This window comes from Populus alba, chromosome 3, assembly GCF_005239225.2.
Source record: "Populus alba chromosome 3, ASM523922v2, whole genome shotgun sequence".
Taxonomy (NCBI): domain Eukaryota; kingdom Viridiplantae; phylum Streptophyta; class Magnoliopsida; order Malpighiales; family Salicaceae; genus Populus; species Populus alba.
In genome coordinates, this window is record NC_133286.1 from 11,232,717 (window position 1) to 11,249,257 (window position 16,541).

Sequence of the window (16,541 nt, forward strand, 5' to 3'; positions counted from 1 at the left end):
TTTTTATTTTTATTTTTTTTTATTTTGAAAATTCAAAAATTTGGTTATGACAATTATAATCTATAAGAAATAAATTTATTATTTAACCCATACTAATATATTAGTTTTAACCATGGATAACATGTGTGTTTATAGTAAGAAGAAAACAAAAACATTATTGTCAAATTAATTACTTTTGGTTTTAAATGTAAAATTATACATTTTTTTATACTTCTTATGATTTTTAAATGATGAAGAAAAAGCCATTAAAACATGTTATTAAAAAAAATCCATTTTCAACCTAATTCCAACATCGCATTCTTAGTACAATTTACACTCCTTGCAATCAAATCCTCAAAACACATCTCCGCATTTAAATCGCTGCTTAGAAATTGGTAAGCTCTGGTTGGGTATTGCATTATATTCTTTGATAATAACTTTAGTTTGGTTATTCTAAAAAGAGAGAAAAAAAAAAAAGTTGAATTATGACCAGAATTAACCAAAATTTCACTGATTAAGGTGTCAACAGGCAACTGGCTGGTTTTCACACCGGACAAGAAAAGAAAAATATAACGTTGATCTCGAAAGGGAAGCGGGCACATGGAGGGTAGAGCTAGACTTGATGAGTTTTTGGAATTACGGTTATATTGCATTTTTTAAAAATTTTAATTTTTTTTGTTAAAATTTTAATTTTTTTTATATATTTTTGAATCGTTTCGATGTATTAATTTTAAAAAATAAAAAAATATATATTTTTAATATATTTTATCATAAAAAATATTTAAAAAAAACAACATAACTTCACTCTCTCACCGTAAATCTCAAAGAAATAACCAAATAATGAAGCTTCCCTAGCTATCGTCCAGTCCGAAATCCGAATGACAGTGACGAGAGTTAAGAGGATACGTGCAAGTTGTGGGAGATGGGAAATGGAATCATAATATAATAGCAGAATTTCCACAAAATAATTGTGGCTGGCTCGTAATATCACAGGTGTATGGAAGGAAGACTTTAAGCGATAAGGTGTCGTTTTACGAAGGCTGAAGTGATCAGAATTGTGCTCTCTGCGCGTGATTGATGATGATAGGCTTGGAAATTATTCACAAAATAATGGGAATGGAATCATAAAAATAGTTTCATTTTTTATTGTATTTTTGCTATGTTTGGGTTTGATCATTGTTGCATTTACACTTATAATTCCTCTTGATGTATATAAAATTAAATAGAATCGAAATCGAAATCATGAGGATAATTATGATAAAATCCCAAACCCTAAGAACCAATCGTGTATTTAATGAAGACAGGCCTGGAAATTTAAGCTATGTTCACATGTAAATTTTAAATCCTAATAATTTCACTATATATTATTTCCTAAAAGAGTCCATTCAAGGACTAAAAAGAAAAAACTCCCCACGCGGAGGAGAATATAACATACAAAAAAAACACGACGCGAAGCTTGAAGATAGAGTTATGAAAAAAATGAGATGTAAGACGCAAAAGTCACTCACTCAAGAATCGGGGTAGGTAATATGAAAAGTGTGGGTCAACTAATAAAGTTTTAAATTTATATTTTTAAAAATTATTAATTTGAGTATTATAAAATTTAAAAACACTAAAAATTTATCTAATTATTTATTTTTAAATTTTAAAAAATTAATTAAGATATGGATAAATTATTTAAAACAACTACGGTTAAAAAAAAATTCAAGATACACAATATAGGTAATAATTAAGATTATATCATGGATACAGTGGCCAGTGTTTTAAACATAATTATAATATTCAATTCAACTTGTGATATTTTATAAGATATAAATGTGATTAATTTAACACTATGAAAACGAACCTCATTAAATTTAAGCTTTGTCACTCTCTAATTTCACACGCGCACACTGTGATTGCTTGCTTTGTTTGTCTTGACCGCTGTGAGCAAAGTGAAGAAAAAACCCAAAAAATAATTAAATTAAAAAAACTGAATCGTAAAAAAAATCAATTAAACCAATTAAAATTTTAAAAAAACTAAATAGAACTCAAACTGAAAAAACTCGGAAAAAAACCGAATCAAATCGAAAAAAACCGAGCCAAAACTAAACTAAGTCAAAAAAACCAAGCCAAATCGGTTTGAACTGATTTTTGTCTTAAAAAATCAAACCAAAACTGGTCGTTTTGAACTGATTTTAGGTTTTTTAAAAAAATATTAATTTGATTTTTTTTATATAAAAATTAAACCAAATTAAAAATAATCATCCCTAATTATGAGTATCATTGGCATTGTTATGTGAGAGCTGTGCCAAGGAAGTAACCGCTGCCTGTGGAGGAATGCATTTTTGAAATTACACAAGCAAGTATAGTGAATCATTCTGATATTCTTTGCTCTTTCTGCCCTTTTCATAATTTTCAAAGCTTTTCTTCACAATTGATGATGACGATATGCATATCACCGCAGTAACTTTAACACGTGCCTGATGGCTCCAAACATCCCTATTTGAAGACAAATTGAGAAGTGAGGATGATGTGCTGGTGAAGTGTATTGATAGGCGTAGAGGAAGCATCCAAGTTTTGATGGATATAGTTAAAGCCCAGTACTTGATGGAAAAGATCATCACGAATCTTCGCACCTTGACATAGATACTATGGTCTTTCGAGCTTAGCTGTATGGTGCCCTAGTGGCAATTGGTGGAGCATAAGAAATTATGAGGCGAGGATCAGGCTTCGAGCTTCAGTAGCAGCAGCTATTGATTGGGTTCAAACTTGATGTTGACAGAACTTGTGGTTGATTTTGTTTTAATGGGTTCTAAATCTTTCAAAAATGACCAATTCGGTGTTTTTCGACTCGGTTCGATATACCACCGGAATCAGTACCGATGGAAGAAGTTCCATGTTCAATATTAGTCAATAATAAGAATTGCTTAAACAAATCGGTCTGCATATTGACAGTTCATGTCGATAATATCATTTTTCTAGAGCAGAGTGTGTGATTGGTTTCTCCACAACAAGATGCATCTGAGAACACGTCCTCTTATTGAGTTTTGCTTCGTTAATTGAAGCCGAACCATACATGGGCTGCACAAGACACTCACTCACCATTACTAACAGTACAGGTGAAATATACATGGTGCTGTACCATGAAGAACACTTGTAGTTTACAAGCCAAGAGAGAAAGGGAAGGTAGTCGACCTCAACCAGCTACTTCCGGCAATGAAATTGCCGGGAGTAAATCTTTGAGCCTCCGTTGCACTTGTAATCACTCTGTATCCTTTCCATGTTACCCTTCTGGAGGTCCCCGCACCGGCCCCCGAGTTCTGATACTCTGCATAATATAACGTGTTCAGTGCAAAACTTCCACTCCACTCGAACCACCCGGCCGGTTGGATTACATCGGTTATGGATGATTGCATGATGACAGTCCTCGAGTACTCCTTCCAGGGCCTCCCAAGATACGTCGGGAAACTGCTCTTAACAGGCTGTAAATCGGAGGTGGCACCGATCCTGCTCTTTTGAATCACAATGCCAGTGTTTTGATTAGGGTCCGTCCGGCCTTGGGCCGTGACCATGTTCTTTTGACCTGAGTTGGGACGGCGAGCATGGATGTCACAGTCTTGTAAAACAACCGCAGCATTGCCAAAAATGAAGTCAACCGTGCCTGCTACGAGGCAGTTAATGAAAAACTGACGGTTTGAATGGACGTAGAGGGTGTCTTGGTAGGCTAGCATGTCGCAGTCGTAGAATGCTGAAAGGTCAGACCCGACCCGTAGCGCCACGGCTTGGTGCTTCGAGGGACCAGCTGTGTTTTGGAAAGTTACGCCTCGGGCGAGGAATCCTTGACCCACCGCAGCTGCAATTAATGTTTGTAAGGAAAAAAGGGGTTATCGTCCCAGCTACGATGTTTCTCTTCCAAATATAAAAAGAGATGCAGACAAGACGGAGCACGCCAGGCATATCTGATCGATTCAAACAGGAAGGTCCTACACCCTCATGTGCTTCTATTAATATGATTAATGGAAAGACGCAAACTGTTAAAAGAAATTAATGTTTAACTACTTTATTACCGTACATTCAATGATGTGATGTTAAAATTTGGTGGTTATAAATGTTGTAATATTGCAGTTTGAAATATTTTTTATTTAAAAATATATTAAAATAATATTATTTTATTTTTAAAAAATTACTTCTAATATTAAAACAATTTAACAATATAAAAAAAAAATCAAGGTTTAAGCCATATTCCTAACCACCACCTTAAAAACTTGCCACATTTTCGACTAAATAAATTAATAAATATTAAATAAAATAAACGTGCATGCCATGCCAGACAAGTTCTATCAGTCGGGGGGGCACAAAACTAACTATGGGATTCAATTTCAAACCTTATCATGCAACTAGACCCACTTTAATTAATGTCTAACTCTATTAATATTTATAATTTTTTGGCATCCACAGCTACGAGATTGAATGACGTGAAAGATAGAATCAGTTTCTAATTATTTTTGTCCGAAAATGATAATCCATGCCAGGAAAGACGTATGTATACATATTTTTTAACAAAATGCAATTGCAATAAAGACAGGCTCGACTAGAAAATGATGAAGACAGCTCGAAGCTTCAAGTAGAATGAGTTTCTATATATAGTAAAATCTTTTTCGAAAAGAAAACAATGGTTAAAAAAACATTGTTTTGTAGCTGGGTGTACACTGGGATTCTAACAGCTTGATCTTCAAATTGTATGAACTCAAGTGGGCGAGACATGACTATCTCTTTCTCCACCAGGAAAATTTATAATCGTCGAAAAGATAAAAAAAAAACTTTTTGCGCTTTTTTGACAAGAAATCATGCGATATGATGCATAAGCAAATAAAACAATTAAGGAGATAACTTGTGATATGAAATAACTAATAAGTAGTTGAACATTAAACAGAGTCAAGATTGAAGGACACAAGTGACAAGATATGGAAGAATCACGCAAGCATTAAACAGGACCACCAAAAAGGTCGAGGCAAGTTATCGTCTGGAGAAAAGGAAAAATCCCATGAGCCAACTTGCTTGCTACCTAGCTACTAGAAATTAATGGATGCAAAAGCTGCTGAGCACTATTGGATAATTTAAAACAGAGGATAGAAAAGGACACTTGAGCTACAATTTGAGTTTGATTTCTATGAAGTTCTGGACATATCCATGGTTGATTTGAAGTAATTAGGATTACTTTTCTTCTCTTTCTTTTTTTGTTTTTTTTATCGACGAGTACTACTTTTCAAACTTCGTACAGATCAACACTACTGTTCCAAATATTTGAAAGATCGAAAATGTTATTTCCGACAACCATTTCGAGTTAGAGTGATAAAGCACCATTATAATTTACTATTTTGGCTGGTCTTGCTAATTTGGGTAGACGATTCTCAAAGGGAAGGGGGTGATGATTTATGTTGATAATTCAGTGACCTCACCCCGCACATTTCATCGAGAAAAGATGCAATAAAAGTAAGGAAATGAATAAACGAGTAGAAAAGGAGGCTATAGGGGATAAGATATTGGACTCACCAACTGTAGCAGAGTTGAAGGTTGTGCTACCATCAACCACATTCCTGCTTGCTGTAATGATAGTTGTTTTTCTTCCATCTCCCAAAAACATTATGTTCGTCTTGTCCTTTGGTACATCCACATTTTCCCTGTAAACACCTGCCTTGATACGAATTATGTACCTTTTGCTGCTTTTCTTTGGTGCAGCAGCAACTGCAGCTGATACTGTCTTGTAATTCCCACTTCCATCAGCCGCCACCACCACATCTGGAGTCACTGATGATGATTGCAACAGCCTCCTGTCTGCTACTGACATCCACTCCGGCCACTCACTTTCATTACCTTCTTTTTCCTGCATGAGCTTCCTGTTTGTGGTCTTGAGCTCATTTGCAACGTCTGTGTCTGTCATGTTCTTGATCATTGCCAATACATTACTGCACATCTTTTCAACATGAGTCTGGCCCTTCAACAAAGCTTTGCGCACCTTTTTATCTGCTTCATCATGAGAGAAACCATCCAAGCATGTTTCTTGGTTGGTTATGGCAGAGCTCAACAGGGTTTTGAGGTCGTCTGCATGTTTTTTAAGAGATTTTTTGTTTGGGTACTCATTTAGATCCACCAAAGCCTCGTGTAACTCATCAAGAGTCTCGTCAATAATCTCCAAACAATCATGGAGAGCAGTCTTCTCTCGTTTGGTGAGTTTCTTGGTGGCTACGAGCTTTTCTACGGTGAAGAAATTGTGTTGAACAGCTTTGATAGTGAGGTTTATGGAAAGTTCAATGACATCCTTCTGGCTAGCTAAATTGCTAGTGGCTCCGGGGACAGTGGCAACAGCTGAGTAGCACAATTCAGGATACAGAGTGGAGCTGCATGAGGATTTGAGGATGGCATGAGTACCTTCATTTTTGCTGTTCCTGTGTGAATTTACACCAGTGACAATGGCTATTATAGTGGTAACCAGTAACAAAGAAGCAAGAATAACCAAGAAGAGTTTCTTGTTTTTCTTGAAGATAGAAATGTGCTCGCCAGAATCTGATATTCCAGTCAAGTTTCGCTTATCTTGGGTCATTTTGGCTACAAGCATGGAGAAGAAAGGGGAGGGCTATGAAGCTCTAGCATGGTGGTGCCTGGCCCATATATAGAGGAACAAAGCAAGTCATGTTGGGACTTGGGAGGGGAGGGAGGTGGCGGCTTGGGTGGCTGAATTATTTGAGTTTTCATTTTCTATTTAATATTGATTGAATGGAATTATGAGACCCACTGAATTGGGGTTATCTCTCCGTTATCTTCGATGCTTCTCTCTTCTTCTTCTTCTTTTTAATTTTTGCTAATTTATACATTAATTTATATGGATATTATTGCAATGAATTTATTTATTATCATCATAATAAATAAAACACCTTTTTTTTTTCAAGTTAATAAAGTTCTCCGACATTACGCCAGTTCTTGCTTATGTCTCGTATTTATTTATCTAATCTTAGCGTTCACCTTTTTATTTGTTAAACTTTCACTTAATTAAATGATACTTTAATATTAAAATGTAGCAATAATTTAAAAAAGTATTGTTTTTTCCCTGCTTTTTAAATATGTAATATCCTGTAAACTTTAGATTTTTGATGCACTGCACGTTACAACTGGACTGCAATGTGCAGTGTAATGAAACTATTCCCTCGACAGTTGTGTGGAATCGGGACGGATGTCTTTGTCTTTCTCTTTCACGTTGTCTTTCTGTTTTAAATATCGCTTTACTACCTTACAGCTATGCACTGTATTCCAGGTAAGATTAGTTTTTTTTTAATATAACAAAAAAATTTCAGGTCATAAAATATTTTTATTAAATTAAACGCAACAAATTCATTTTCATTTTTTTTATTTAACTTTTTTTTTTCTTGATTTTAAATTAGTGTTTGTGTATAATATATAAATTATCTTAACGTGACCAGCCAATCGACTTGTTTGGTTCAGAGATATCCTAGCTGCTAAAAAATTACGAGGATGAGATTGAGAAAAAATAATGAATTTAGCATAAAAATCTCTCTATCTAACTTCTTGCTAGCATTTTTTTAAATTAAATAATATAAAAATTGTCGACTTAGTTACTTCCAAGATAACATGACGAACCAATTAAAAAAATATTTAATAATAAAATTGAATAAAAAAATGATGCAAGTGACATGAAATAAACATCTTGATATAACTCTTTGCTTAGCATTAATTTAAAATTAAATTATGTGGGGGTTGATCCAACATAATTAAAACAAATAGAAACAACACTTTCCAATTAAAAATATTTTGACTCCAGCACTCGAGGTTTTGTCCTAGCAGTGAAAGGGGCTTGTTCCCTTCCTTTGCACCAGGAGTTCAAACCTCATTGTGTACGTCTGTCACCCCCGCGGTGCTTTACATGCTCACTGGATTTGCAGGATGTTCAGTGGGCCATGAGATTAGTTGTGGTGCGTGCAAGCTGGCCCGGACACCCACGTAAATAAATAAAAATATATTTTGACTCTAATATAAATAAGAGAAAGTACAATTAAAATGAGAATAAAATATCTGCACATACATTTATATTTTTTTTCTACAAGGAAGATTAATTTTCTTCCTTGGCCTTTAATAAGCATTAATAAAAAAATATAATTTAAAAATTAGTTTTCAAATAAAATATAAGATTTTTATGATAATATTATCAATTAATTTATAAAAACAATTAGACAAATCAAATGTGCATAATGTTTTCTTTAATTGCTCATAAATATTCAATGAAAATATTAAATATTAAATAATTTATTCCACTTAAATATTAAATAGATGGGTCAAAATTAAACTCTAATATAAATAAGAGAAAGTATATAAGATGAGAAGAACAATTAAGATAAAATATTTGCACATACATTTATATCTTGCTTTTTACAAGAAGATCAATTTCCTTCTTTAGCCTAAAATGAGCATTAATAATTAAAAAAAAATGATTAAAAAATTAGTTTTCAAATAAAATATAAGATTTTTATGATAATATTATCAATTAATTTATATATATATAAAATAGACAAATCAAATGTGCATAATTTTTTTTTAATTGCTCATAACTATTCGATGAAAATATTTCTTCATGTTAAGTTTTTATATAACTTTCTAAAATTAATTATTCTTTTATTTAGTTGTGTCAAGTGTCGGTGAGGCTAACATTTAATTTTTTTTGTGCTTGAATAATTAGTGTGTTTTAATGTTAAAGGTGACTAAAATTGACATGAGCATTAAACTATTGAATACCGAAGGATGGCGTGACTAAAAAATTGCCTTAATGAACAATATTTCACTGGTTAAAAAAAAAAAAAACATGTGACAGTCTGCTCCAATTACTTTCTCATTAAATCCATGCTTTTATGCCATGAGTTAAAGGCTGGGTAATGCTAGTTAAATAACTGCCATGGTGCATTTTTAAGAATCATTAATAATAATACTTCGTAAACCCCAGAAAACAATATGTAAAGAAAAAAAAGGAACAGTATGCTTTTTGTTTTTTACAAATTAGGTGGTGTTTTAGTACATGATTAGAAATTAAGAATAAATTATTACATAAATAATTATTACAAGAATAGTTTTAAATTACCTAGTCTTTCATGTTTTTCATAAAAAAATCATTAAATTAGTTATTACGGGGTAACATAGTATTTTTCCATGATTATAGACAAATCGATCTTTTACCATTTTAAAAATATAATAATATAACTAAATTACCATTCAAAATAGATTTTTTAAAATTGGTGCCCATCGGTTTTTTTTTTTTCATACTGGTTTTTTAGTTATAATAAAGTTAATTGGTGAACAATTTAATATTTTAATAAATATATAAAATAATTAAAAATAAAAAATTAATGGCATGCATCATTAAGGTGTGGATAGCCTCGCCATCTTCAAATTGTGTATAAGGTATTGCTAGATGGCTAAAAGTTGACTTTCCATGGTGGCGTTAGGGCGTATGTCAATGAAATACCAATAATATAGGCTTCGCCGGATTATTTTTCCTTTCCTTTCTTCTTTTCTCTATCCTTGCCTCAAGCTAACACCTATCTTCCCATAAATTAAATGGTCCTATTAGTTTGTATCTGTATCAGTTTGTTTTTTTTTTTTATTATATTATCGTTATTTATTTTGTTTTTAATGTATTTTAAAGTTGTTTTATTCTTTAAATTTTATTTTTTAAATATTTAATTTTTTTAATCTAATTTTGATCCTCGTGTTTTCAAACACCATTTCATGATTTACTAAGGTTCAATTTTATAAAATCAAAATACAATTATTAAATGAAAAACAAAAGAACCTATTAAAAAAAAAAAAAGATGCGAATAAAAAAAAGTTTGAAGGACCTAATAAAAAAAAGGACTTGAGTTGGTTAAAAAAAGGTTTGAATGACCAGTTTTTTTTTTTTTTTTTTTAAAAAGAAGGATGCAAAGAAGAAAAAAAAAAAACTTGAGGTGATTCATTGTTTACATGATAGTTTTCTACTTTTCCTGAATTGAACTTGAAATCTTCGAACAAAAACTACAGACAAGCATTAATTAACTGATGGGATTTTTATTATTAATTAAGTGAAGGCAAAAATAGAAGAAATATCTTAAATATAATTTAAAATGTGGATGGGAAGGAGCCATGGAGGAGCCACAAGGAACCCACCCACTCCTTATCCAAAAGCAGCCCCTGTGGCTAGCTGTATTATTTACGTGGTGTCTGGAGATGCTGTAATAGTTTTTTTTTAAAAATATTTTTTTTATTTATAAAATATATTAAAATAATATATTCTTTTTATTTTAACACATTAAAACAATTTAAAAAATAATTAAAAAAAAAAACTATTTAACAAAACAATAATGTGACCCATCTTGCTAGAAAAGAACGCAGTCAAAAGCGATGGGCTAAAAAAGAAAGCAGCCGCCAACTAGATGTACCCCACCAAACTGGCAAACACTTTGGTGGCGCTAAAGTCACTACTGTGACCCATCTTGCTAATCCTGTGCCACCAATTTCGCCTTTTTTTTTTTTTTTTTTTAAATTTATGATCAATGAATTGTATCATTTGATTCTATCTAGTCTGACTTTTTTTTTTTTAATCCAAATCATGCTTAATTTTTTAAAGTTAGGTTTGGTTTGATACGAGATTAAAATTTTAAAGAAAAAACATTAAGGATAAAAAAAATTTGAATTTGAAAAAAAAAAAAGAAGCAAAAACTTCAAACCCCACCCCCCCAGGAAAAAAAAAAAAAAAATTGTTGCTGCACCCCTCATGGGTTACCATTTTAACCCCTTAAACTTTATCCTCTCCTTAAAAAGACTAACAAACAAAGTTATAAATTAATAAATTAGATTTATAAATATTATTAATGGATCCAACGTAAATTAAAAATAAAAAAATGATAATCAATGATAAAAAAAGATTGTGAAAAAATGAAAAATGAAAAAAATGGGATCTACTAAATTTTCTTACTTGGAGGGTAGGTTTTTCCTTTGATGCCTGAATATCGCTCTCCTTAAAAAAGTGAAATATATATGTTTGGTATTGCGGTAGCTGTTGTAGTTGTGATTTGTAAAAAGTTGTTTTTATAAAAAGTACTTTTAGTTGAGGTTGGTTTGAAAAAATAGGTGTTCGGTTAAAACTATGGTTGAAATTGATGTTGAAAAAAAAAATAGTTTAATGTGTTTAGGTTAAGAATGCTTTTAAAATTGAGATTATAAAATAATTTTAAAAAATATATATTAATATTGATGATTTTTAATTTAAATATTCTGAATTTAACTATTACTATTACATCATGAAATAAATCATACTTACTTAATATAAAATATTTTTTATTATTCCATGAAAGTATCTACAATTTCATTACACATGAAATACATCCAATAAGAATTACAGTTTCTATAATTATTTTAGCATATAATAAAATTAGATTAAATATTAACAGGTATAAAATTTACTCTAACTTTTTTTATAAAAAATTAACACACTAAGAAAAAAAGAAGAAAAAGAAAAAGAAAGGTTCACGCAGTGCAGTGAACAATGCAAGAGAATTGCACTGTTCACATGAACATGTATTATGTATACTATTCATGTTAATTGCACTGTTCATTGAATAATGCAAAAAAAGCAGGAAAAACTTACTTGCCCAAAACCGCAGGTTAAACATTAATTTTTTGTTGGTTTCATGACTAAAACACAGCTATTGAAGATAACCAAACACTATATTACTATATTTGAAGAAAAAAACTGAAACTAACGCAGAGCCAAACACTATCTAAAAATATACATATTTCTCTTCACCTTAGATCACGGACATGTTAGATTCCGATTTACGACCATTAATCAACATATTGTCACATGGAACACGCAAATAATAACAACGATTCGTATTTAATGACAAAGCATACACGTGTTTCATGCTTGTCTCTTTTAACAATCAAGTTGATTACTTCTTTAACAAGTGGATGTTACCACTTCGCCCACGTGATTGACTTGACAACAGCCACACACACACACACACACATATATATGTATATATATATGTGTGTGTGTGTGTATATATATGTGCGTGTTCCATTGTATAGTTTATTTTACTAGTTAGATGAGCAGCGTAATGCTGCGGATTAAATTTTTTATTTTATAAAAAATATTAAAAAAATTAAAATTTAAAAATATTAAAATTTTTTTCAAAATTATATCTAAGAGTTTAGGGTTTGGTTACAACATTAAAATTATTAAAATCACATTTTAACATGTAAAATCATATGATTTTACAACTCAAAATATATGTTGTGTGTTGAATTGTTTAAAAAAATAAAAAATAAATGAAATTGTGTGAAATCATTAAAATAGAGTTAAATCACATAAAATTGCGATTTCAGTCCCAATTGAACGATTTCAACAATATGCATAAACTGAAGTAAATGTTTCTCCCATGCTCCAGCTGTCCGGCGCCTATTGGCTGGCTAAATGCACAGTCACTCCAAATCTTCACTCCAGTCATCGTGCCAGATCGCATTTTGGGTGTTTCTTCCTTTTCACTGAATACAAATCCCTAATCTCCTTCTCTATTAACCAATCGGCTACCACAAAAGCGGCGACGATCAGTCCAGTCTTCACTCCAGTGACCCAGTCATTGGTCCGGTCTTCATTCCAGCCATCAGTCCAGTCTTCACTCCAGTCACCAGCGCTCACGGTCACGGCTTCCTTTTCATCAACAGGGGCGAGGCGGCGACGATCTCCTTTCTTTCCCATCATCAACAGCTCACGGCTTCCTCTTCAATCTTCATCAACAGCGGCAAGCGGGCAACGATCTTCTTTCTTTCCCATCATCAACAGCTCACGACTTCCTCTTCTTCAACAGCAGCAGGCGACATCGCTCTCCTCTTCAGCCTTCATCATCAACGGCTTCCTCTTCACCGTAAGTTGCTCCCCTGTATCTTCAACCTTCATGTGATTGCCCATGATGTAATATTCCCCTGTGTAGGCCTTCAAAATGTTAAACTGTAATAATGTAATATTCCCCTGTACAGATGTTGATGAATTGAATTGATGGAATGATTTGATAATGCTTTGCTTAGTATGATGAATTGAATTGATGGAATGATTTTAATGATTTTAGTGTAAAACTGATGTTTTGCTTAGTATCCTGATCAAGGTCCTTTCACCAAAATCCATCAGTATTGCCCCGGATAGGATTCTTGATAATGTTTTGAAAACTGTGAAAGCATTGAGTTTTTTTAGTATGATTAATTGATGGAATGATTTTAATGGAATGTGTTTGCCTGATTGAATGTGTCTGTGGAATGTGGAAATTAGAATGTGTCTCTGCTTGATTGAAATTGGAATGTGTCTCTGCCCGATTTTACAAAAAATTTAATTGTATAGTATATGTGCTTATTGAAAGTATTATAGTTTTGTGAATTGTAATATATAACAAAAAGTTTGTTAATTATTAATTAATAAAAAGTTATTTAAATTATGTATGAATTTTTATTTGAACCATGTATTTTAAAGTGCTATGAATTTTATTTGAAGCATGAATTTTTTTAATGTATTTTAAAATTCCTTACGATTTTACGATTTTATGATCCGTTTTTACTATCTGAGTTTGTTTTGCATTTTCCGTGCCGTGTCAAAATCGCGATTTTAACAACCTTGTCTACAGGTGCTCTATTTTCCTTACGCTGCTTACTTTTTTATGTTTCTTTCTTTGTTGAGATTTCTTATTGCAAACAATTGCTGCAGATTTTGAATGATTCCCTCTTTTTTCCATGCTTTTTAAGCTCTTCTTCGGATTGTAACAAATAATTGAGAAAAGTACTCATTTGACAACCATCCTTTAGTCACCCATGAAGAGAAACATCTGATATGATTTGCAAGCATGAACTTTGTTGTTGTCGGTTTCATTCTTCATTTACATAACTGGTTTTTAATGAGACTACAAGTTGTTCAACTTTTTCAGTTACTTTGATAGCTACCACACCTCCGGGCATACTGCATAATCCATCGGCTAACAGCATCAAACACAGTTCGAGCACATCCTCTTGCTCATGACCTAGAACTTTGCCTCTCATGTCATATTCACATTGAGCATTGACTGTGAAGGCATTTCCTCCATGTTGCCTGTATTATTAGTTTTTGATCTTCTTGTTGATTGATTAGCTTTGCAACAGTGAACATATGGTATATTAGATTAAAAAAGCATTGCAGTGATTTATATTGTTTAGTTCTCTGGATTTGGATTGTAAATTTTGTCTTTTGATGGAATTATAGTCTGTCAAGTTAATATAAGGGAGAAAAGCAAATCTTGATATATGTGTGTTTGCTTTGTGGATGCTAAATTGTCCGTGTTCTTATTCTTTGTGTTATACTTGCCAGATATGGCCGAAGAAGCAGGCATGTTTATGGTTCATCAAACAATTGGAAGTGTTTTGTGTTGCAAATGTGGTATTCCTATGCAACCAAACGCTGCTAATATGTGTGTTAAGTGTTTGCGCTCTGAAGTTGACATAACTGAAGGTCTAAAGAAGAATGTAATTCTTTTACATTGCCCGGAGTGTGATACCTACTTGGATCCACCTAGTACGCGGATTAGGGCCCAACTGGAATCGAGGGAGTTGATGGCATTTTGTCTGAAGAAGTTGAAATTGAAGTCCACAGGAGTTACTTTGGTAAATGCGGAATTTATTTGGACTGAACCACATTCCAAGAGGATCAAGCTCCGAGTGAGAGTTCAGAAGGAGGTCCTTCATGGTGCAATACTCGAACAAGCATATGTTATTGAGTATGTTCAGCAGGACCAAATGTGTGATTCTTGCACAAGAGTTCAGGCCAACCCTGATCAGTGGGTTGCTGGTGTCCAGCTCCGGCAACATGTTGCTCATAGAAGAACTTTCTTTTACTTGGAGCAGCTGATTTTGAAGCATGATGCTGCTGCCCGTGCCATTAAAATAAAGCAAATGGATCATGGTATTGATTTTTTCTTTGCAAATCGTAGCCATGGTGTTAAATTTGTTGACTTTGTGGGTAAAGTAGCTCCAGTAAGGAGTCGCAATGACAAGCAACTTGTTTCCCATGATTCTAAGAGCAACAACTATAATTACAAACATACTTTCTCTGTTGAAATCTCTCCAATTTGCCGTGAGGATTTAGTCTGCTTGCCTCCAAGGGTTGCTGTTAGCTTGGGGAATCTAGGTCCTCTTGTGATCTGCTCAAAAGTGACAAATAGCATTGCTTTGTTAGATCCTTTCACCCTGAGACACTGCTTCTTGGATGCTGACCAGTACTGGAGAACACCCTTTAAGTCTCTTCTCACTAGCAGGCAACTTGTGGAGTATATTGTATTTGATGTGGACTTTGTTTCCCCCGAAGTTAATATTGGCGGGTCTAGATATGCTCTCGCTGATGCCACTGTTGCTCGCATGTCAGATTTTGGGAAGAATGATACCATGTTCAACATAAAAACGCACCTGGGGCATATTTTGAAGCCTGGTGATTATGCTCTTGGTTATGATTTACATGGAGCTAACAGTAATGACATGGAGCTTGACAAGTACAAAAATCTAGTCATTCCAGAAGCAATTTTGGTAAAGAAAAGCTATGAAGAGAAGCGCCAGAGGAAACGAGGGAAGCCTCGTTCCTGGAAGCTAAAGTCCCTCAATATGGAGGTTGATGACACGAGAGCTCGAGGTGACCAAGAGAAGGTGAACTCAGAGTATGAACAGTTCCTGAGAGATCTAGAAGAGAACCCGGAGTTGAGGTTCAATGTATCATTGTATCGTAACAAAGAATATCAGCCTTCTGAGATGGCATCTATGACTGATGGGGAAGATATACCTTCCATTCCGCTGGAGGAGTTGCTTGCTGATCTTGAGATAAATGACGCGGAAGATGAGGATGAAAGCATGAGGGAATGAATATTAAGTTTTGTTTATTTTTCTGGTTGGCTTGAAATCATCTTTTCATCAAGTAGATTTAAACTGTGCTAATCATGTCTTTGCTTTCACGTAATGTAGTTCTCTCAACAAATGATGCTTTGTAATTTGTTGTGTTTGTTAATTAGGGAATTTTTTGCTGTATTGACTATGCTTATGCTGAAATGATAGCAGAAGGGAGAATTTTTGGCTGTATTAACCTTTATTGTTTGAATTAGCCGATGATGCAAAACTGTTGCCTGATTTCTATTATTTTTAGTGGCAAATGGCTTAACCACATCTCGATAACCTGCTATGTTCTCTTTGTATTTCTATAGATTGTCTATGGAATGGAAGAATTCAGCTGAAAAATTTGGATTTCTCAGTCACGGTGGCACTTCGATGACAGTGGTTTGTGAAAAAACGATTCATCAACAAATCAGAATTTCTGCATTGATATGCTTTCTTAGTTTCTTACTGTCATTACAACATCTGCAGTGAAGGCTTCCTTCTCTGGATGCAACAGCCTAAGAATGTTGCCTTTAGTTTGAAAAACATGCTTGTTTGTTGCTGTCATTGCATATTAGCTTCAACGTTGCTGGAAAATCAGCCTGGATAAC

At 33.2% G+C, this 16,541-nt stretch overlaps 2 protein-coding genes across 2 annotated transcripts; one reads left to right on the forward strand and one right to left on the reverse strand.

The window, feature by feature from the left end:
• Nucleotides 1-2,981: 2,981 nt before the first annotated feature.
• On the reverse strand, nt 2,982-6,686 carry LOC118038060 (pectinesterase). The gene is made up of 2 exons (XM_035044335.2): nt 5,515-6,686; nt 2,982-3,814 (listed from the first exon to the last, which is right to left on the reverse strand). Exons 1-2 carry the CDS (start codon nt 6,575-6,577, stop codon nt 3,123-3,125), a joined length of 1,755 nt encoding a protein of 584 aa, XP_034900226.1. The 5' UTR covers nt 6,578-6,686; the 3' UTR covers nt 2,982-3,122.
• A 5,725-nt stretch (nt 6,687-12,411) lies between these two features.
• LOC118038061 (uncharacterized) lies at nt 12,412-16,141 on the forward strand. Its single transcript, XM_035044336.2, has 2 exons — nt 12,412-12,926; nt 14,387-16,141. Exon 2 carries the CDS (start codon nt 14,389-14,391, stop codon nt 15,922-15,924), a length of 1,536 nt encoding a protein of 511 aa, XP_034900227.1. The 5' UTR covers nt 12,412-12,926; nt 14,387-14,388; the 3' UTR covers nt 15,925-16,141.
• The last annotated feature ends 400 nt before the right edge of the window (nt 16,142-16,541 follow it).